The 22,501-nt window shown below is 40.7% G+C and overlaps 1 protein-coding gene across 2 annotated transcripts; it reads right to left on the bottom strand.

Annotated features, from left to right (window-relative positions):
• Positions 1-5,062: 5,062 nt before the first annotated feature.
• pik3ca (phosphatidylinositol-4,5-bisphosphate 3-kinase, catalytic subunit alpha) lies at positions 5,063-20,716 on the bottom strand. Of its 2 annotated transcripts, XM_036520705.1 has the most exons (22): positions 20,366-20,716; positions 18,759-18,865; positions 16,266-16,669; positions 15,631-15,840; positions 14,134-14,384; positions 13,466-13,711; positions 13,057-13,142; positions 12,691-12,796; positions 11,962-12,114; positions 11,742-11,876; positions 10,637-10,761; positions 10,465-10,546; positions 9,976-10,140; positions 9,537-9,640; positions 8,973-9,144; positions 8,549-8,655; positions 7,595-7,716; positions 7,290-7,368; positions 6,957-7,127; positions 6,199-6,316; positions 5,950-6,101; positions 5,063-5,390 (listed from the first exon to the last, which is right to left on the bottom strand). In XM_036520705.1, exons 3-22 carry the CDS (start codon positions 16,615-16,617, stop codon positions 5,120-5,122), a joined length of 3,207 nt encoding a protein of 1,068 aa, XP_036376598.1. In that variant the 5' UTR covers positions 16,618-16,669; positions 18,759-18,865; positions 20,366-20,716; the 3' UTR covers positions 5,063-5,119. The 2 variants fall into 2 exon arrangements, with proteins under 2 accessions (XP_036376598.1, XP_036376597.1); XM_036520704.1 differs by lacking the exon at positions 18,759-18,865.
• Between the last annotated feature and the right edge of the window lie 1,785 nt (positions 20,717-22,501).

Below are 22,501 nucleotides of genomic sequence, written 5' to 3'. Positions count from 1 at the left end.
TTTAACGAGAAGCATCATCATTTGACCCTGTTATAAATATCATTCCCGGCAAATGTCACAAGGATTTAGCGCGCAAGCGTCTTGTCGATTTCAATAGCTGGATGAGGCAAATGTTAGTGTCAAACATGACACTAAGTGATGTGTTCAATTATTTTTGTAAAATTTAATTCAGAAAGTAGGATAAAAATCATTTATCTGTTATGATATGGTTTCTAATTAGTTTTTTTAATTTCATTTCATTGTTTAAAGATAGTTATACTGTATATACATAGATGAGACACATCTGTGATGCAAAATTATTTCTGATATATTTAGTCTGCAATAATCAACATGATTGTTAGAATTTCAGACACACACACTAGGCTTTCTCAAAGTAAGGGCTCTTGACAGGAATCGTTACTGAACCTACTTTCCCAGCACAGGGTTTTCTTTTATACCCTAAGTCACAAGAGCAGGGCCAGCACTATGGGGCTGCTTAGGTGGACCTCAGTGCACCCCCCAGTTCTCTCCTTATATCCGATGCACCCCCCCCTCACCCCCGTGCACCGCTCTGTATTTTCTCTTGGCACCAAGCCTGCACAAGAGATCAAAATGATCTGTGCTACAATAATACTGCAGTATTTTAGTCTCATACAGAGGGAAGCAAGAACTGTAAGGACCACTGCAACTGGGACAGACACAGATAAGGGTACTCAAGACTTGCAAATGTCACTTGAAATAAATTTATTTGTACATAATTACATAACACTCAAAATATTTGAGACAGACTGGATACAAAGCAACTGTTTTAATCAAATAGCACAATGATACAGACAGTAGATAAATGAAAATGCAGGGTGTTACTTGGTAGCAGTTAAAGTATAATTAATGTTCACTACAGAGTGCAGTCTTAGGCCAAACATTATTTTATAGCAATATAGGATAATTAACCAAAATATAAGTATTTTGGTATTTAACTTGCATGCAAGAAGGTCTATGCCATTTTTGGCCCTTTACGTATCAATAATAGCAGTAGCAGTAGTAGTAGTAGTAATAATAATAATAATAATAATAATAATACAAAGTATAGACAGGACTTCAGTTTGTCACAGAGAACTGAACACCTCTCAAAATATTTTCAGTACAGCACAGTAACCATTTTGATCTCGTTCTTAAATATTTCTTTAATTTTTTCTAACTAGACACATTTAATTTTATAAGAGAGAAATGCTTCCTCTTCCTCTCTTACTTCAAAGTTTGGCCTAAGTCTAAAATAAAACAGTACAAAATTGTTAGAATTGATATCTAACTGCATTGAGACTTGTTTCACAAAAGGATTTAAAACATTCACAATCGGTATTAAATTGCCTATGTTAGCTAACCTTCACTGCTACACCACATGGTGACATCATTTTTGTCCGTGACACATAAAAAAGGTGGTTCACAACAATGAAATTCAAGTAAAACCTTTCAAACTGAAGTATGGAAGTTTTTTTTCTTGTAGGGATGCCCTGAACACAGCATCACAATATGTTTCTATTTGCTCTTTAGCAAGTGAAAAAGCTTTTCAAATACATCTTACAAGGTGACTTACATAGGCATTTTGAATGGGCTTTTTAATGGGTCCAGCCCAAGAATGTCTGTAGCCTGTACAGACAAATACACCGAAGAATACTCAACAGATCTAAACAACCAATGGCTTCACCAAAGCTAGCATAAGGCTACTGACCACTACAAGCTTTAAATGCATTTCAGATTTTAGGGAGTAAAATGGGTAATGATGTTTAAATCTACACACAGGGAACTAACTATAGGGTCCTCTCAGACAGAAGGCATTTTTAAAAAAGGAAATTACAAAGTGCAAAACCACCTACATACTTCAGTTATGATTGTATAGCTGTTAAATGGTTTACTGCATATAAGAACCACATTTGTATTTAAAAATTTAAAACCTCAAGTATCTCAAATGAATGCATAAGAAGTTTGGAATAGTGTAATTCTGTACTTTCCCCACTCTTATATAGTGTAACTAAATATTGTTGGAAAAAATTTCACAGTTCAAAAATCAGGGCCCTCTCATTATTTGATGCATTTATAATGCAGTTCAGTGAGACTTTATACAGTAGATTTACATACATTTCATTTTGAAAAATTAGCAACATCCTAATTTATCGTTTCTTTGAAACCTTCTCCGTCAGAGGAGAGTTTCTCAGAGACCAAAGAAATGCTGGTCTGGCCTTTCTGTAAAATAACAAAGGCAGGCAACTGAGATTCTTATGTCAAAGTAACAGCACGTTTTAATTCCCGCTCAGTTTTTTCCATTTGTTCATTTGTCTGAGGCAGTTATCCAAGTGCCAGAGCTGCTACTCATGATTAGTGGCCATTTTTTAAACATTCAAATCCCTCTGACCCTCCCACTCTCTACAGTGAGACTTCTCCTTATAGCTTTAAAATCAACATTCTCTTCAACAGCTAATATATTTTAGCACTATAGCACAAAAGCACAGAATATAATCTAAACTCCCGTTAGTGTAAACCTTTCCTTCAGACATTCAGATGCTACACAGCATTTTACTGTAAAATCAGCAAAAAAGGACAGGACATTAGAGAGCTGTAACAGGGTAGTGTCACATGATACAACATTTCAACTGCGGTATAAAATTCTTAGGAAGTATAACAAAGCGTGTTTAATGTTCTTTGTTTTGAAAAAGAAAATGAAGAATGAGTATTATAATGCCAGGGCATTCCATACTGATGCAGGTGTCGGTCATTTATGTATACTATAAAGAATTGCTTTGGCTTCAACCATATAGGACAATCTTCTTAATTTATAAATTTCAAATGCCATAAGATTCTCCTTCTGGGACAGAATGATCAGCGAGCATGTTTGCATTCCATTCTTAACCTGATCAACACATATTCAGCCTAAAACATGGTGTTTTCCAGTTGTTCTACTGCAGCAACATGAAGCTTTAAACCCAAAAATAAATAATCATTCTGGCATTTGGACATAGGCATGTTTTTTTCCTTTTTTTGAGGTACAGCTTGAAAATGAATGATAATGAAATGACTGTTTCAGTAACAGATGACTCAGAAAATCTTCAAATCCACGTTTTGTCAAAGTAATATGGAATAAAGATTTTCCATGCTTGGATGACCTAAGGCTGCAGACCAGGAAAATCAAGCAAGTTAATCAATCTGTTGCACTAACAAGATATATGGTACAGGTTCAGACACTGGCCTATAAAAAGGGCATGTCATTGAAGACTCACATTAAAGACAGAGTCCATCAGAATTCTCAAAAGGGCATCTACCCTTGAGTCTCCTTTTTTAAAGTTTCAAGTCCACTCTTTGTATCTCTGAAGTTAGCATGGGAACTTTAACAGTTTAACTACAGATGAACCATTCAAAAACCTCTTTCTGTGCAGACCTAGTGGTATTAGTAGGATCACTTAACAGAAGTAATTTCCATGATGAACCATGCTGCAACATTAACTGGGTTCATCTATAGCCAAATTCCCCTCTTACATCCCTCTATACTTATAATGGTACCTAAATGAGCAAGAGCTCACAAACATCTCATAAGATAAATTTTAGCATCTAATGACAGGACTGCAACATTCTCCTCTTAAGCAGGTATCTAGTGCTTAGGACATCAGCTTTATTTTAGGAGCTCCGGGTCCTGTAAGTAACATGGATGGAGACCTCAGTGGGATGTTAACACCACTCAAAACACATTCCATGCATGCTTCTTGGAAGTTTCTCACAAGCTCAGTAGCCTCCCCCTCCTTCCCCTACCATCTACAATCCTTTAAAAGGGGTCCACTCAGTCAGGACAAGATGATAGCAACTTGTATTACTTACAACTGATATAAAAAGCTCTTTCTGTACTCATCAATGACCATTCACGACTTATACAAAGACACTTTCTATTAACGGGAGTTACAAGGCAGTACAAGCTGTTTTTTGGAGCAGTAATATCAAACAAATATAGAAACACCATAATAACAGTATAAACAGTAGACACAACCCTATCGGCCCACAAATGGTTTTCTATATAATTTCAAGTATTGGGCCCTTCACAATCTCTCACCTCCCAAATTGTACAACTTGTCTTTTTCTTTACAGGCAATTCCCAAAATCCTGCTTCTGAAATGAAACAAATTCCTTGATTTCCAAATCTGACAGCCTGCATTTTCCAAGTGTCTCACAGCTTCAGACGACCCCCTTTGTACGCCCCTGGGCAGGTCGCCATGCGCATCTTACATTAATGTAACTTTCAAACAATCACTAGGACAGAAATTCAACAAAGCTGAATACAGATGAGCCTCCTTCTCTGAGCAGCATCCATCTGCTCTGTCTCTCCAGTCTTTCTCTGCAGCTCTGCAACAAGGGAGAGGACCCAACACTCACTCATTGCACCTCAACACATATTAAGGCTTATTTTCTACACTGCAAGCATTTCTAATAGCACATTCATGATTTTCAACAACGACCATCCTTTACTAAAGCTTCATAAACTGGGTCCGCTAAATATATACTTAAAAAGTACATTACCAATCCTTTCATGCCTTCAGGAGTGGAGAATGCAAACAGCAGATAGAGATGTAATACCAGCAAGCAACACTAGGTGCTACCCAAGTTCCACTGTACAGCATTCTCCAGGCCCATCATCACCACAACAACTTCCTTTTGGGCCCTCTTCTTTTGCAGTTGGGACTTTTTTTATAATAAACAGGTTGAAAACCACGAATGACAGACAGTTTACCCTGTTTTGAGTTTCTATGTTCTGTGCATATTTGAAGGCATTAAAGTTCAAGGAAGACATCTATACCACCCGAGCTCCTGAAAATGAAAGAGGTAAGTGATTTTTACAAAAGGCCATAAATGAGAACGTGCAGGAGGTGTCTCCCAGAGAAGATCAGCATACACCTAAGGAAAAACGAGAAGACGATACTCATAACTCAAAAAAAAAAATAACAAAAAAAATTCTGGGAGACAGGGTTTTGTCATTTCAAACACGATGAGGGACTTTGAAGTACGCTGCTGGTTTCCAAAAAACCAAATGAGTCCAGATTGTGTAGTGCTCCAAGGTCAGTGTGTTGTCACCCACTGCTTGCGAGGTTTGCGTTTCCTTTCCTCAGTTCAAAGCGTGCTGTCGGATTGTGTGGAAGATCCAGTCCATTTTTGTCGTCCATCCACCGTGGTGAGCGTCGTTCATCTGCTTCATAAAATAGTCCAGTGCCTCCTGCTCCGTCTTGTCCAGCGCCAGGGTCTTCCGAATGTAGGCAATGTCATCAAACGACTGCAGTTCGGGCATGCCGGAACCCAGCATCATGGAGAAGAGGTTGATGAAGAGGTTGGCATGCTGGCGGATGGCCAGGTAGGCCTTGTAACACATCTCCTGGAACCTGCAGGGGAGAGTTGGCAGCATGTGGAACAGCAAACTGGCAAAAAGCAAACTGTTCTTTAGTTCCTTCTTTTTCCACCTATATCCTGGCAGGAAGTAATATAGCCTTTTAGACAGGCCTTCAATCTGACAGACAGGTTTGTTTCAGTCTACTTCCAGCAGCAATGAATATGGAGATTTCCCTTATCCCTTGACTGCCTAATCAGAAAAGTGGGGGCAAAGCTGGTGGCTTGGCAGACCACTGCCTGCTTAGGGACAGCCACAGTGACGGAGGCAGCTGAGATGGGTGCTGAGAAGCCCATGTTAAACCATGAAAGAGGCCTTTGTTGTTTTGTTTTGCCCCTCCAATTGCTGCAAATGCTTGCCATCTGCCAACACCACAACATTCACCCAGAAGCACACCACACCAATACCTGACAGACACTCACAAACAAAACATCCACAGGGGGTCATGCATACATGGACACCCGGCCCTATGCATGCAACCATGCAGCCATGCAAACACAGACACACTGCCATGTGAACGTGGACACTCGACCACGAACAGGCAGAGTTCTTACCGCTCAAACTCTCGGGTTTTAGTGCACTCCTGGGTTCCTTTGCTTATCACAATTAAGAAATCTTGGGTTAAAACAAACGGAACTCTCTCCCGTTTGTAGCCAAATTTCTTCTTCTTGTGATCAAGAAAATGGCCAAAATCAATGTGGAACAGCTGTAAAAAGGGGATAAGGCACGTCATATTCCAGCTCAACTTGTGCAACAAGAATTGTGTCTCAGATCAAGTGGAGAGACAACACACAAGATCTTACCTGCCCGTCATCCTTCACCATGATGTTACTGTTGTGTCTGTCTCCAATCCCCAGGATGAAGGTGGCCACACAGTACCCAGCGCAGGACCGAGTAAACAAATCAATAGCTAGATCATACCTATAGAAACAATGCAGCACATGAAAGGAAACACACAGGTTAGGTTTTTTTTGGCTTATCAAAATCAGCAACCATGCTCCAGGCTGGTTTATGTATTACTTTATTTAGTTTAGCAAGGAACTGCTCATAGTGTCTATTTAATATTATGCTAGAATACTGTATTGTAGAAAATTTGCTGCTTGCTTTATGAGTACTGATTTTTAGCTACAAGTCACACCTCCCAAACGAAAGCTTCCCTTCAACAATTTATTTGTGACAGTCACAATTTGTTTTCGCTGGGTGTCTGTTCTACAATCATGTGATGTTGGGCCACATCCGTGGGTTGGCCCATCAGCACTTAAATGGATTTTTCCGTCATACCAGCGATCGTAGGGTAGAAATAAGCAAGTAGTGACATGAAAATCATAGCAAGCTTGGCAATCACACAGCAGGGAGAAAGTCGTGTGGTGACGGTGGAGGCGGTGTGGAAGACACCACTGAGTATAACAGATTGTGACAGTGAAAATGACTCACTGGTGTGGGGGCCCTGTAAAACAGTATATTCCCATGCATGGCACGTGCCCATCATTTGTGAATTTAAAAGCTCGTTAATGCATCCCTTAATTTATTTATGCCATGAAGCATAGAGAGCATGACTCACATCTCTCCCTTGTTCTTATCCTTGAGCCACTGGTGAAGCGTGTGGCTGTTGAACTGCAGCGCCCCCTTCAGGCCTCCTTTGCACTGGATTTGCATGATAGTGTGGGAGTTCCTCACCACTTCAATGAGTCCCACACAGTCACCAATCGACAGACAACCATACGGAAGCATTCTTTGACAAAGACACAAAAGACATGGGCATGTCAGTATCATGTAAAAGGTCACAATCTTTCTCAGATGTTATCATCTACATTTATTTAAAATATAAATTATATCAACAGTTATAATAACATCTAAGTTTATTTTATAAAATATTCCACACAATGAATAATACCTGAGGTCAAGGCCCTGGTTCTGCCAGATGTTTTCCATGATCCTAATGATCTGAAGAGTCAGCATGTCTTGCCGTAAATCTGGACCAATAAAAAAGTAAGACAGTGCTGACACAGCTGATGCTAACAACAGGATGTAAATTTTGAATGTTGTAATGTTTAATCATTAAACTATTGTATCCATCCTTTTTCAGCCTACTTAAATAAAAACATAATTTGTATATAATAATTGGTAAAAATATAGTTATACATTACTTGTATTACATGCAGTCTATTGCAATATTTTCATTTACAAAATGAAACACACCATCTCCATTCTTGAAAATGATCTCATTGTTCTGGAAGAGAAGCTCTGACATGATATCAGGATTTTCCCAATTAAGCCACAATGGCCTTTTGGCAGAAGACATGATTCTGCATTCTTCAAGCCTAAAAGGATCAAAACATTTCATTTGGTTACATAAAAACCACCAGTGGAAACCATAAATAAAAGCAGTAAAACCCTTACATACAGGGCTCTCTCTACTGCACACTAAATATATGGTAATTAACTTCCCAGAATGGTTTTCTGTGCATTCTTTGATGAAGTATACACATGTATTTCTTCAAAAAGACTCCAAGCTTGTTTTCCTCAGATCAAATCATAAATTAAAGCAATAATATCCTGCTATTCAAGCTCCCTACATACAGAGCTTGAACTCTTTTCAACATAAATTACTACCAACTAAATGTTCTGCAATTAACTGAAATAAACAGAATGCTTTATTTAAGGCTATTCATTGCATTCTTTATCAAATGGTACGCATGATCCACTTAAAAGGACTCAGAGGGACATTTATAATTAGTACAGTGACATTTTAATGTTCTGTATTAGTTAAAACACAGTTCAGCTTGTATAATTATTTGATATTGTTATTTAAAAGTGCTTTCTATGCTGCTATGTAGGCTACTATTCTCTTTGGAATACTAGGTCTATCCTGTTGTCTTCGCAGCTGCTCATCAGTATATTGCAGAAAAGTATACTTAAGTACAGAGGGAAAGCAGTAGAAATTAGAGGTGTTGACATCAACAGTGACTTAAGAGCTCTCAAGGGATATGCAGGAGAATGCTGTTCCACCTTAGGAAACAGTTGTACCAGTCTGTGTGTAGTGTTTCACTGTTGCATTCTGGTTTTTGACCGTAAGTGTCACAATAATATCAACATACCCACACAGCTTCAGAAGTATTCCTCACTTAGGTAGCTGTAGCAAGGAGTCCTTACCTTAAGTTCCCCAGCTGGTGTGCAGGGTTGAGCGGAGAGGTGAAGTTCTGCAGGGCATCCATGTAGTCCGGCCTCCTCATCTGCTCCACAAGAAACTTCATTTGCACCTTAGGAGACAAAATCATGCGGGATCCTTTAGAAGAGACCAAAGAAAGAGGCAATCTGAGGCATTTTTCTAGTCCCTGCGGTACCACTGATTAGCAATTGTCTAGACTTCACTGACACAGATGAGATGGATCACAGTTGAAGAGGAAGGAAAGATGAGGTGGGCTCAAATTAAACTGCCATTTCAATCCCCCTTAAATTGCTGTCAATAGTGTCTGGCATTAACGTCCTTCAGCAGAGGCGGACTAAGCTACCATTCCTATAGTATCTGCTGTTTTCGCATCGACATCATCGCTGGAGAGGCTGCCATTTACCACACCTTCTGCGTCTCATCTTTCTTCTCCTGCTTCAGGATGTCCGTGAGGTTGATCAGCTTCTCCATGGCCTCCACCTGCCTGCTCAGGTGCTTCAGGTACATTCCACACGCCCGGCAGTACGACTCCAGCAGCAGCCCAAAACGCTGGCTGACCGTTTTGTTGTGCATCTCAGACCTAACAGATTGCATCGCAAACAATAGACTAATCTTGTGTACATCCAGTGGAGATCTCACTGGACAAATATAAACTGCAGCAAAGTCCTTTGACAGTCTAGGAAACACTATAAAATAATGTAATTAACTCCACGTGTTTACAATGTTTACACGGTTGGGTGTTTGCCTACTCAAGTCCCAGCTTGAGATGTTTTCTCAGGACACTCCAGTCCTGTGCGCCACATTAGCCCTATAGTTAAGCTGCTGCGACTTGTGTTTATGTTTTTAGAGGAGAACTGACATCAGCTCAGATGAAATAAGCAGAAATCAATACCAATCTGTTGCCTATCACAATCTTTACGGTGTGAAACATGTTAACTGTACCTTCAAAAGAAGAAACAAAATTCAACTCACTTTAAGTGCCAAAAAAAGAAGTGTCCTATCCTCTGGTTAGTTAAAGCCTTTTTCAGCAAAAATCGCACCAGTGGGTTGTCAAGGTACTGCTCATACTTTAGGACCTGACGGTAGGGGAACACAGGAATTACAATATATAAACAGCACAATGTCATCAAACATTATAGTAATCCAGCTCAGCTTCATCCAGCAAGACTTACATGGACATCTACATCTTATTGTCTGTAACATATCTGCACAGCTGTGTATTTGCTGAAGACACTGTTTTTAAATGCTTTACTTTTGACTAAAATAAGTGTCCTGCTTGGGATCCAAACCCACAACTCTTGGGCCCCATACAGTGCTCTACACAAATGCTGCTCAAAATAAATCCCATTAGTTATTAAATGCTGGATCTCATTAATCATGCCAGTACAACAGAGATCAAAAAGTGCTGTACCTGGACCAACTGAATGAGATACTGAGAGAGTTTGTCATCTGTCAAATACTTCTCAAGGCACCGGACAGCGAAATCCCGGATCATTGGGTCAGGGTAGTTGCAATCCAGCAACTCCATGGCTTGTTCTGGCTTTATTGCTGGCCAGTCCTTTAGAAGGCAATACATCTTAACAAGAAAATAATGTGAGCATTAGTATTTTTCCCATGAATTTCGATACAGTGCATAGCATTAACCAAAAACAGTGCAGGGTCAAATAGTGTCCCTAGAAAAAATAAAAAGACTGGTCACAAGAAAGGTAATGTTATTGAATAACAGTAAGTGGGACACCCAAAACATCACTCTACCAGTACGACACTGAATTTATGCCTTATTTTCTAGATAGTGCTAATTTAGTATTAGTACATGTTAGTGTTCTCTGTATTGTAGTTACACGGAAAATCGGATATAAAACAGCTAACGCTGCAACTGACAAGAAGTCTGTTCGTTTACCTGTGCTACTTCATCTCTGGAGTTCCACTTCACTGCAAGGAGAATCTTGGGCAGAATCTCTGGCATATTTACACAATAATGTCTGGGGGAAAAGGAGGGTGGACAAAAGGGCAGGTTAGAAAGAACTACCCCTGCCCAGATCTCCATACAGTAACGAGAGAGTATGCATTACCTGTGCCGCCACAGGAAGTCTTTCTCCTGCTCAGTGATCTCAGAAAGGGGGTCTCTGTTACACACCAGACGCAGCTGCTCATTGTCGCTGTCTGTCAGGGCGTTGTCTCGCGCCAGTCTGTTACTCTGCAGGGGAACACCATGTCCCTCTTCATCTACACTTCGCAAAGGTGGAGACTGTACAGTACAACAGCTTTACGCAGGGGACAAGCTCCACCACAGGGACTTCTAACATCATCCATGCTTTCAGTACAATTATTGCTCCACTATGTAAACATGTCCGTCCATGCTCCATATTGGCATATCAACAGTAACCAGATGATTTCTGACTAAGGTACATTCACTGGACTTTTCAAACAATGACATCTGCATGGGATGTGCAGCCAAGAAAGTTCTGTGTGGAGCTGCCTGTACATTTGAGTTTTCCGAATTGCAATTTTGCAAAGAGACTTTCTGCTGAGCAATGGTTTGAAAGGGCACTTCAGTAATATAGTTATGCACAGTCAGACTCACTTCAGGACAGACCCAGTGTAAAGAGAACCACCGGTTGTAGTCTATGATAGACGATCTTTCCGCCTGTCATACAATGAAGTTAAATGCAGACTCAAAGGTACAGTTTGGCAGTAACAGCAGGGAAGAGACAGACAGTCTCTTAGCGGCATCTCAAACTGTTTTAGAGATCTGTTTCATGCTGATGTTTCCAAAAGGAGATAAGACCTGTGTGTCCTGTTTATCAGCAGTCTGGGACTGTGCAGGATGTTTAACTGAATCAACCCTGGCAAACCACATAGTGGAGCAAATATTTATAACCATACCTATCCAATCATGTACAAATGCAGGGCAGAGCATAACCAGAGTAGGAAAAAACAAATGCAGCAATTTAGTAATGAAAGTAGTATTGTCTACTTAATGTTTCAAATGCTATTCATTACTACTTAATGCAAAACTGGAGCTCATCCAGACTAAAAAAGACATCCAGTGCAATATCACATTTGAGTAATTGATGCTAACACTCTTTTTATTCAAGCATTTATTTCAGCTAGACTGGATAACAGCATACACTTGGGACATTAGAGTAGGATGCAAATGAATGTCTGTGGTCTTACCAGGCCAGTATGGCAGTAATTAAAGCCCAGCTCCCTGGATATGGTCCAATTAGCATGGTCCTCTACTGTTGCCATGTCTGGGAACTTCACTGGGCTGCTGAAATAATCAAACTCCAGCTCCAAACATGGGGTTTCCTGCATGGGGGGGAGGAACTCGTCATTAGGCATGAACCCCCATACTTCAGTCACAGTAGCATTAAATACTGTCATACTCTTTTACCTTGTTGGGATTGGAGCCTGTCACCCCTATGGGGTTGAGCAGGTCCTCCAGCCCATGAGGTACAGGCCACAGGTTGAGTGCCATCTTCCCAGAGACCAGGGTGTGGGTGTAGTCAAACAGATTCACATTTCCCCAGGCCAGTGGACAGTGCTCCTAAGCAACACAGGGAGAACATTCCACATGGAGTTAGCTGTATTTACTGCACTGGGTAGCACTGACTCTTGCTCAGTGCAGCTATGACTTTAGGTATGAAAACAGTAAACGCAATCTGTCACAAGGGCTTCTCTCCCATCACAGAAACATCAGTATTGTAAACTTTAACGCCAAAACCAGTGAATGGACTGAGAATCTTTCTTTTGAACAACCCAAACAGAAATATCATAAATGTAAACAGGTTGCTGAAGTTTTCAACTAAACAGATAATTTTTCATGGGGCCTAAAACTGTCCCCCTTTGACCTATTTTTCCATGTTTACATGGCTCGCTCAGCCTGATGGTTAATTACACATGCCCTGGTTACACACCCACGGCCAAAGCATGCACAACCAGTTTTCAAAGGCCATACCGGGATGCTGCATGCATTTCTTTTCACAATCTATCAGGGTCACTCCATTTAAACAGCAGAAGACAAATAAATAACAAATTTACTGTCCTGGGCACAAACTCCAAGGTGGCCAGATCTAAGCAAAGTTTGGAGGAGGATACATGCACAATGAAATGGAGCTGTCACCTCTTTGGCCCCCTTCCTCCCCTTGACTGAGCAGATGGACAGACAGAGGCGAGCCGCACGGGGGATATCAGGAATGTACATGTCGTAGTTGAGCCACTCATTCCACCTGGAATGCGGAGACAGAGGGTTTCATTCAGAAATCTGCATACGTATGCTATTGTACATTCAGAGCAGTAACAGGCAGCTATAGTTCATGAGAGTCAGAGTCCTGCGGGTTTTAGACACCATTCAATCAGAGACTGACTGATTCAAATGAGGGGCCTCATTTGTCAATTTACTCCATACCATAGCATGTTACATGCTGAGAATCCTGGGCAAAAATGTATACATTTTACCATCAGAGTGCAGTAACTTGTCAAGTAATACCTTGGATTTGAGCAGGGCACACGCTGTGTGTTCACATTGTCACACATCTGCTCCCCTCCATGGTATATGCCTGTCCGCACATATATCTAGAGCAGTCAGAGGGAGATAATGTGGTAAAACTATCTTCACAATGGCCACCATCACCATCACATTATATTAAGAGTCCAGCATATTAATGATACACTTGTCCTAATGTGATGATATAACAGTAAAATTTTTTTTCCTTTTCTCAAATTATAAATTGTTTCAGGAGATAACTGCAAGAAATCATGTTGGAAGAACTGAAATAAATGAATGCAATTTTTCAGTCAGACACTCTATAAACACAGGCTTTAGTCGATCATCTGGTACCCAAGTTCAGCTTTAGGCTTGGGAATGTCAAATATCGGAGGGAAAAATAAACAGGTACCTTATCAATGTCCCGAATGTTTACATTGACGTACGTGGCACACAGTATCCTTATCCTCAGAGTGCCATTGATGGTCCATAAGGACTTGGTGGAGGCCTCACCGTTCATGTACGGCGTGGCAGTGGAGATGCGCCGCGCATAGGATGGCATGGTGAAGTTGTCCATGGGCAGCTGAGAGTACAGACTCTCCTTAGCCATCAACATGAGGTTTGGCATGCGGCCCAGCATGATGCAACTCCTCACGTACTGAAAGTGAAAAGAGATGCTGTTTTTTGATGACTACTGCACACGCAGGAAAGTCACACACGGTGTGAATACACCAGCTCATGATATGTATACTGTAGTTAGATTCTCTACTGTCTCTGCAACTGCACAGCTGCAACAATCTCACACAGCAGGAGAGCGGTGACATCACGGTTATAAATGCAGACCTATGGGATGTGGTCGTCAGCTGTACTGATTTGAATGCCTACCCCTGAGGGCACTAGGAATAAATTTTTACCAAATAATAAAGCTGGCTGAATGGCATAACAACTGCTCATGGAATGCAGCCCTGTGGTGACTTGCAAGCGTCCTTTACTGATGACACACCGCGCGGTAATGCTGGGGGTGACCTTTACTGACATTGGAGAGGGCGCTGAGGTGGTAAACAGCACACGCGGCCCTACCTTGTACTGACTCAGAGGGTACTTTTCCAGAAGATACTCGTCGCAGCCGCATACTTTAAGAATGTATTTGCCCTGGTACTCCTGCACACACATCTTTAGCTGCTCCGGGGACAGCAGCATGCTCCTGGTCTTCTTCCGAATAGCCTCCGCTATCACCTGCTCCGGGACGCAGTCGTGGTTGATTTTGAGGGTGTACTTCTGTTTGTCATTGTTAGGGGAGACGATAACCCAGATCACCACAATTATTTGACCTGAAATGACAAAACTGATTCAGTGTCCTGCTTGAAAAAAGTGCCTGTTAACAGGTAAACACATGTACAGCATAACGCTTGCTTTCATCTGTAGTAGAGATGCACTACTCGTTGGTACTCGTATCGGGCCGATACAGCATGGTAAACACTCGTACTTGGTATCGGCATCATAAATTAATGCTTCCAATTACGAGTACACTGACATATAGCCTGTAAACGTGCCGTGAAACTAACTGCAGAGCCCTAGTATTGCAGTCAAACTTGGAATCACGTCAACTATTTGGAATTTCTATAAACTTGAAAACAAAGAAAGTAAAACTGCTAATATCTGTCAAAACTATTTTAAGGGGGGGGCACAAATACAAAGGACTAACACAAGCAATTTGATAAAACATTTAAAGAATTGTCATCCTCACGAGCACAAGACATTTGTTGACACCATCAATGCTAAAGCTAAGCAGGGAAAGGGCAATGTTACTCAGCAGACGCTGATACGCTGATAGTCCCTGCATATGCAAGAAAAGTTGTCTAAGGACAGCACAAAGGCAAAGAAAATTACAGAAAAAATAACCAAATTTATTGCTCTTGACGACCAGCCTTTATCAGCTCTTGTGAAATTTCTATCAGCGCCATGCACTAGCGTTGAGAGCGAACGACTCTTCAGCGCAGCTTCTCAAGCTGTTAATGAGAGAAGAAACCAACTTACATGTGAGAGAGCGGAAATACTTCTGTTTATTAAGAAAAACCTTCCTCTTACGTTTACGTTTACTCAGACAAGCTAGATAAGCTATGTTTGTTGTCAGTTAGCCAGACTGTTTGTGGCTGGCTACTGGCTTTGTATAGAAGGCACTTAAACATTTCTACATTTCCAATAATAAACATTTCTTTGAGTAAAATAAGTACTCGTATCTGTACTCGGTATCGGCCGATACTCTAAAACTAAATACTTGGTACTCGTATCGGTCTTAAAAAAATGGTATCGGTGCACCTCTAATCTGTAGCTCTTGTTTTCTTGTTTGGGCTGACAAAATTAAACACATACATACAGTATGTTCAAAACATACTGAAAAAGCATAAAGATGCTTTTGAAAAAAATAGAAAACAACTTTAGTTTCTGTGTCATGGGTATTTTGAAAGTTCCATCTTATATTTAAGTAACAAATCAGTGAAAACATTCAAGTTAGATTTGTAGTACATGCACAGAGATTATCTTAAAATGCATTTCTCTTTGCTGCTGGTTTCATACCTTTGTCAAGTTTGCTGTAGATGTGCTTTGGAAGTTCAGGTGATGACTCCACGTTGGGTGGGTAAACATATAATGCTCGACTGTGGGGTCCATTTGCATCTCTGAGGTCCACAGAGTCTTTACAGACATTCAGGATGTTTCTTCTGAAGTCCTGCACTTCAGGATCCTTGACCAGATCGAACTCGCACACAGGCATACCAATTGCAAAACCTGCAATGAGAACACAGGTTTGACGGAGGTCTTCAGGTGACCCGAAATAGGCATTTAGTTGTTGTATTGACAAGACCACATTTCTGAAAACTAAGTACAATGAAATCGTATTTTTAAGGTAGTACTTTATGGGAATTAAATTCAAATACCTTTTGAACTTGCGGAAAACCTACAGTTTCAAACCAATGCAAGTCAGAGGTGGAGGCTTTCTTCAAATGCTTGGACAGTAATGGACTTTCAATACTTTATAAGCAAACTACTTCAAATACAACACTTCCAATGTAGTAATCAGATAAAAGAAAACATGATCCCTTAACTTGTCATGTTAAAGCCTTACCTGTCATTACATAAACCATCTGCCAATAACAAGCCTCATATAAGTGACACATTTTTGCTCATAGGCTGAAAAGAGAGGGAGATCCTACCAATTTCCCGGTTTAGTATTTTCTCTTCCCTGTTCCCCACAGGTTCAATGACTTTAAGAAAGGGCTGGAAAAGCCTGAGATCACAAAGTCTCCTTGTTTCATCGTAGAATTCCTCCCGTTCCGCCTCCTGCGTAACACTGACAAAGATATACGAGGTCTCTTCTTGTAGCAGGTGATGCAGAGGGTACTTCCTTGCTTCTTTGAAAAGTTCATGTTTAATGGTGATAAGCGTGGCCTCACGGAGGCACTCCAGAGTCAGTATCATTCCATTTGGTAGAAGACAGTCAACAAAAATCCGCGGGGGCATCAAATGGATGCCCCACAGTTCTCCCGATGACGGTCTCGGTGGCATTTTTCTCTCCTCTTCACTCCCTTACAAATGTAGTCAAAACAAGCCTTTCCCCCTGCAACAGATTTGCAAAAGCTGTGTTGAAGTAAACTGTTTTGCTCCTTATCCTTACAGTTTCAACAACACAAAACAATAGTTATAAATGCCCTTAATGCAAGTAAGCACGAGAACAAAAACAACTGGCCTACAATGACAAAGGGAACAAGTTTCCAATGAGGCAAACTCAATGTTCAAGAGCATTCCACTGTGCTGAATTTTTCCTCTGTATAAAAATGAAGTACTACCATGAACAACGCTGATAATTCTGGCTCTTTAAGGTAGGATGGGAGCTTATATACCTCATTCATTCCATCCTTACGCCATTCCTTGTATGTGTCCTGCACTATTCTTTTCGTTTGTTGTTCTGCTACTGTTGGATGGTATTTGTTGTTGTCACCTTCTAAATCATTGTGTGAAGGCACTATGAGACACTGGAACCGGAGTGAAATATCTTTGATGTGTAAGCATACCTGTCCAATAAAGTCTGATTCTGATTCTAAAGAATTATGACTGTGGAGGAGCCACATACTGGTTTAAAAAAAGAAAAAAACAGGACCACCAAAATTCTGATAGTGATCAGAAAAAAAAACAACTGTGCAGCAGGTCTCAGTTGCAATGACCTCATGAGTGTTACAGTTGACTCCCTAGAATAAAGACCAGCTAAGACTGTGAATCACTACACAATGACACTCATGTTCCGCAACCAGGGAGGCAATCCCCCCCCACCACATAGGAAGCGAAATATTTTGGTATATGAAATTCCACAGTTGATGGCTAAATATGGGTATTTTTCTCCTTATCCTACTGAGGACTGTTCATCATAGGACGGCTGACCACAAGATGCCGAGTGCCTGCCAGCATGTGTGCCAGCAACCGATCTCCCCATCCAATAACTGGGCTCTGCACAACATGGTGCTCTTCAGCTGCTGTTCTGTCAACTAAAAGGCCAAAACAATTGATACACAGGCAGCATAGAGCTGCAGACTTCAAAATGCACTTCATAATGAACAGGCTTATTCCCATTGTTTAGTTTAATTGTACAAAGAGTAGGGCCAATTAGGGCAACTTTTTAAACAAAATTTGTTACACACAGGAATAAAAAGAGAATGTTAAAAATGTAATTTTGACAAATGCATGCCAGAAAGCATAACAACACAGAGAGAGCCATACACACACACACACACACACATACACATAGTCTAGATCCTGGCAGCTAGCTCCTTGTCATGCTGATAGTCTACCAAATCCTCTCCCCCACAAAAAAAAACCTTTCATAATTTTGATATTCTACATAAAGTACAAGAACAGTACTGCAGCACAAAGATGAATAATTTGCAGATGATAACTAATTCAAGTCAAGGAGACACATTTATGAGCCAACAAAAACAAAACAACATGAGGCTGTAAAAGCTCCTCTAATATCTTCTCATCATGAACAGTACATGAAGGTACACGCAAAAATTAAGAAAAAGAACGTCAGAAAACTACAGATTATACATACACGTGTTAATGCGTGTGGGTGTGGGTGTTTGTCCGAAATTCCCTGCATAGTCAGTGTGACGTGATACAGGTTTTTTCAAAAAGCTGCCCTATGCTTTTTCTTCGGGTGAGGCAATCACGGAGTCGGTATTTAACTTGTATCTTCAATTATATTTGAAGGTACCACTGAGTTGGCAATATCTGCCATTTTCTGAATTTCTGACATGTACATACCAAAATTTCTTTGCTTCAGGGAAGAATGGTGACTGCGGGGTGCGCTGCTGAAAATGTTCAACACTAAACGTGTAACAAGGTGGTGCCGTACAATCCGATTCAATCACGTCTCATTTGCTTCACTGCACAAAGAAGGCAGTGCGACGCCTCACATCTTTGATCCACCCAATTTGTTTACTATATACGTAGTATCGAAAACGAGCTAAGACGTCTAATTACTTTGCCGCATACTGAATAAATGCGTCAATAATTTGGATCAAATTAGAATCAATCTCATGGGCTCATTTTGGGAATTCTTGATATGATGCTGCGATGACTTTACCATATGCTTTACCATACCGGTGCGTGAGAATATTCAGCACACCCTGCCGCATTTCAGACAATGGGCTTACCTTGGGCCGACGGACTTATTTTCTCTTGAAGGAACGATTTCTCTTTCTATTTCAGACCACCAACATTGTCGTCTACTCACTGGCAATGTGTCACTACAGTCCCATTTCTGTCGAAAACATAAAAAGCGTAAATTTCCTACCCTTGCACTCGTCTCCTGCCAAACATATGGTGTGGATGGTTCCCTCTTTTCATCACTTTTTACAACGTATACATTATTTTTAAAATATCCAATTAGCAACATGATGGGGGACCCTTCACATAGCTAACCAGATAACCAATTATGTGCTTCCCTGGTTCATGTTATGTAGCTACATTTCAGCTGGTAACTAGCGTTAACTCATATCGGTAGCCTAAACCCAACGCGACGTAAGTTAACGCAATGGTAAGGCCATACAATCATCGTAGGTTACGTTTTCCCAATATAAAAGGCGCTAGCTAGATAACCAGTTAATAAATATACCAAAGCAATTGATATATTTAGTGGGCTTGTTTATAACAAGTTGTTAAGTAGTCTCAAACAAATTCGACCCTTGGCTCCTTGCTAGGAAACGTTAAAAGGCAAGTCTGAGATGCTGTCTAGTCAACAATGAGCGCCCCGTCAGTTGTATTGACATGAATGTACACAGCGTGAGCTAGCTAATTAGCTAACACCCTTTCTCGTTAACTTTAAGGTAACCAGCTACAATGATGTAAATTAGTGTGAATATGGCAACGTTACAGATAAATGGTTTAAACTATCTAACTGTTAGCTAACTACAACTTCCTTGCACGTCGCCAAGAACTGCACCATCAGCTAGCTAGCTGGCTAGCGAAAGAGCTGCACTGCCATGCTCGTTTGCTAGCTAAGTTAATGTTAACTTGAGTCCTAAAACACATCAGTCAAACAGCTACTTAGCAAGCTAATAAACTACGTCGGTTAATCAGAGGTAGTGTGTCATGTAACTGGCTAACAAGTTCGTTCTCTAAGATAAGACAGGCACCTAGTGGGAAATAACTAAACTAATGCTTAACATCAGCAAGAGTATAACTGATGAACTGCTAACGTTCACATTTGTCTAGCGAGATAAGCATGAGGAATGACCCCCTTAGAAGGCTAACGTTAACTAGCTATTTGACATGTCATTTAGTTTTATTAAGTGACATGACAATGCGTTTACCGAAACATTACATTTAAAATAAAACACTGTATACTAGACTGCAGCCGGAGTGAAATTCTAACTATGTCAACTGGCTGGCTAATATCTCGCCTATGCTGGAGCACAGATATTCTAGCTAGCTAGAATTACTATAATTTGAAAGGATGTCTGGTGAGTTTACCGCATTATCTGTGAATTAAGTTAATTAATTTAGCTGACAAAGCCACTCTTTTTGTTGTAGTAGAAAACAGTGTTTAGCTAACGTCAGTCTAGTCATTTACCAGGCTTTTCTTTCACGACTAGCTAGCTAACGTTAGCTAACTACGGTGGTTTCCCAAAACAAGCCACGTCGTTTTCAATGTTGTAAACAAACTGGTCAAATATTTCAGGCAGCGACAGTTAGCTCCTGGCTAGCTAGGTACTTCATATCAACCTCTGTTCTGCAGCTTGACCTAATCCTAATTACTTACCCCCTGCTCTTCGTTCTAGTAGGTAGTCCCCACTGTCTCCCTACAAGCTCCTCTCAACAACTCCAGTCCGGGGCTCTGGCCTTCCCCGGCCTGACAGCCGCAGCTTCTCCATAGCAACCACAGGGTCTTGTTTTTCTTGTATGGGATTCAAGCAAGACCGAAAACAATATTCATAGCCATTAGCCTCCCATTTAAAAGACGATATTTTCATGTGGATTTAAAAATGCAATGCTATTTTGACTATTTGTAAATCCGCCGTATGGTATTATAGCTAGCTAACTCGCTAACTATTCCAGTAACCGCACAGGGGAGATTTTTGTCGCCGATTTCCACCCCTGACATCCGCTGTCGCGCGACTTGCGATGCGGTTTGGGGGAATCCGCTGAAGACCTAGTGAGCTAATATTCGACCATCACGCTAAACACCCGAACTGGAGGAGGAGCAGGCAGTTTTCATTTGCGCGCTTGAAATAGTCATTTAACTAGAGCTGAGGCATAGGCGGTTTAATTCGTGAAATTAATAACATTAGGCAATCCTGCAAGATTATGAATGTCCTCGAGTGTTTTACTGTGGCTACACCATCCTATTTAGACTTATGTAGCTGATGAAGTTTCACCAGCTCATTCGCTCATTTCTCTATCAAATTAATTGCTGCGTTTAAAAAATAACATCACATATTTATCTTCAATACATCTCGGGAGTTGGATTCGGGTGCCTTTTGAGTACGCATTTTACAAACATGAGCAAACTTTGGGTCATTAAAACTTACTTATTAAAACAGCACCACTTATTTTCGCATTCTTGCGTTAATTCGTTCACTTGTAATCGATTTATATATGTATACATTTATATATACACACACACGTTGGATATAAGCCTAAAATTTCACTGGTGAACACTCGTAATGTTTATTATCATTTATTAGCATATATTAATAGGCTACAATAGCAAGAATTGCCAGAATGGGGTGCGCAATTCAACACTGGAAGGGAAGTCCTAAACGATATTTTGACTGTGGAATTTTAAATAGCAAGGGCTAACTGGAACTATTGAGGGGTTTATGAATTCCCATTTGGACTACCATAGTCCTGTCATGTAAACATTAAACATCACAGGCAGTTGCTAATTAACACTAAATGAAAGCCGGTGATCAACCACCGCTAAGCATGCAACCTGCCCCTTATTTGTTCTAGAAAGTTACCTTTGTGCTTATGTCTAATGCCGAACCACACCCCCAAATATTTAATACCTTGTCTGTTCCACTGCCATTCCTGACCTTATTGGCTGCCCAGTACACAATAGATGGGCATTTATACTGGCTTTGCAGAACTGAATGATTTCGTTCAGGTCACTACGACGATTTGTTCAGAAAGCCCCCCCCCCCCCCCCCCCCCCCACACACACACACACACACACACACACACACACACACACACACCAGTGAAGAAGTATTGAAATCTAAAAATTCAATAAATAATGGTGTGATATTTAATATTTTTGAAATTATTTTCTTAATCTATTAAAAATTCATTCCGTCTGTAAATTTGTTTTCATTATACATTACACACCACGACCCACATGCACTTCCACCAAGGTCTGAATAATACTGCTCCAGTTCTCTCCGAAAGAGACTACGAAGATCGCTCATTCGTTCATTTCCTCCAGTTCGTTCGGTTCTTTTAGTAGGCTACATCTCGTCCAGTTCCCTCAGTGCGTTTCCTTCTCTGTCCATAGGGTGGCCACTTGGCGATACTCCGTCGTTCGATTTAAGATACGAACCCCGATGTAGCCTAAAACAGTGACGGAGGGCAGATGACATTCCGTTTAAATCCGGACACAGAGACTTAAAAATAGAACTGCAACCATTAAAAACAACATCATTTTATCGCCCTTATTTCTACAAAATGAAGAAGACTGAAGAACCCGAATGACTGTAGCTATTGACGAAAGAGCGATGTCTGCATGAATAAATAGCCCATATTGATAGACTGCACTTCTCCAATGCATGCGCAATACTGAAAATGAATGAATCTTTTAGAATGGTGAACCAGTTCACACTATACACTGAAAAGATATGATCAAAAAAGTTGTTTGTCCATGAATAGCGCATGTGGGAGAAGGCACACTCAATAATCC

This window comes from Megalops cyprinoides, chromosome 2, assembly GCF_013368585.1.
Source record: "Megalops cyprinoides isolate fMegCyp1 chromosome 2, fMegCyp1.pri, whole genome shotgun sequence".
In the NCBI taxonomy this organism is placed as follows: Eukaryota; Metazoa; Chordata; class Actinopteri; order Elopiformes; family Megalopidae; genus Megalops; species Megalops cyprinoides.
The sequence above is the reverse complement of the archived record's forward strand: the minus strand, read 5'-3'. Positions and strand labels throughout refer to the sequence as shown.

Bases quoted from the DNA above. Each gene is read 5' to 3' on its own strand.
- pik3ca (XM_036520705.1), bottom strand. From the start codon at position 16,617: ATGCCACCGAGACCGTCATCGGGAGAACTGTGGGGCATCCATTTGATG. The intron at 15,841-16,265 runs GTAGGATCTCCC...TTCTCATTGCAG, and splicing joins AATACTAAACCGGGAAATTG to GTTTTGCAATTGGTATGCCT. The intron at 6,102-6,198 runs GTAAGATCTTGT...CCCTTTTTACAG, and splicing joins TGGTGAAGGATGACGGGCAG to CTGTTCCACATTGATTTTGG.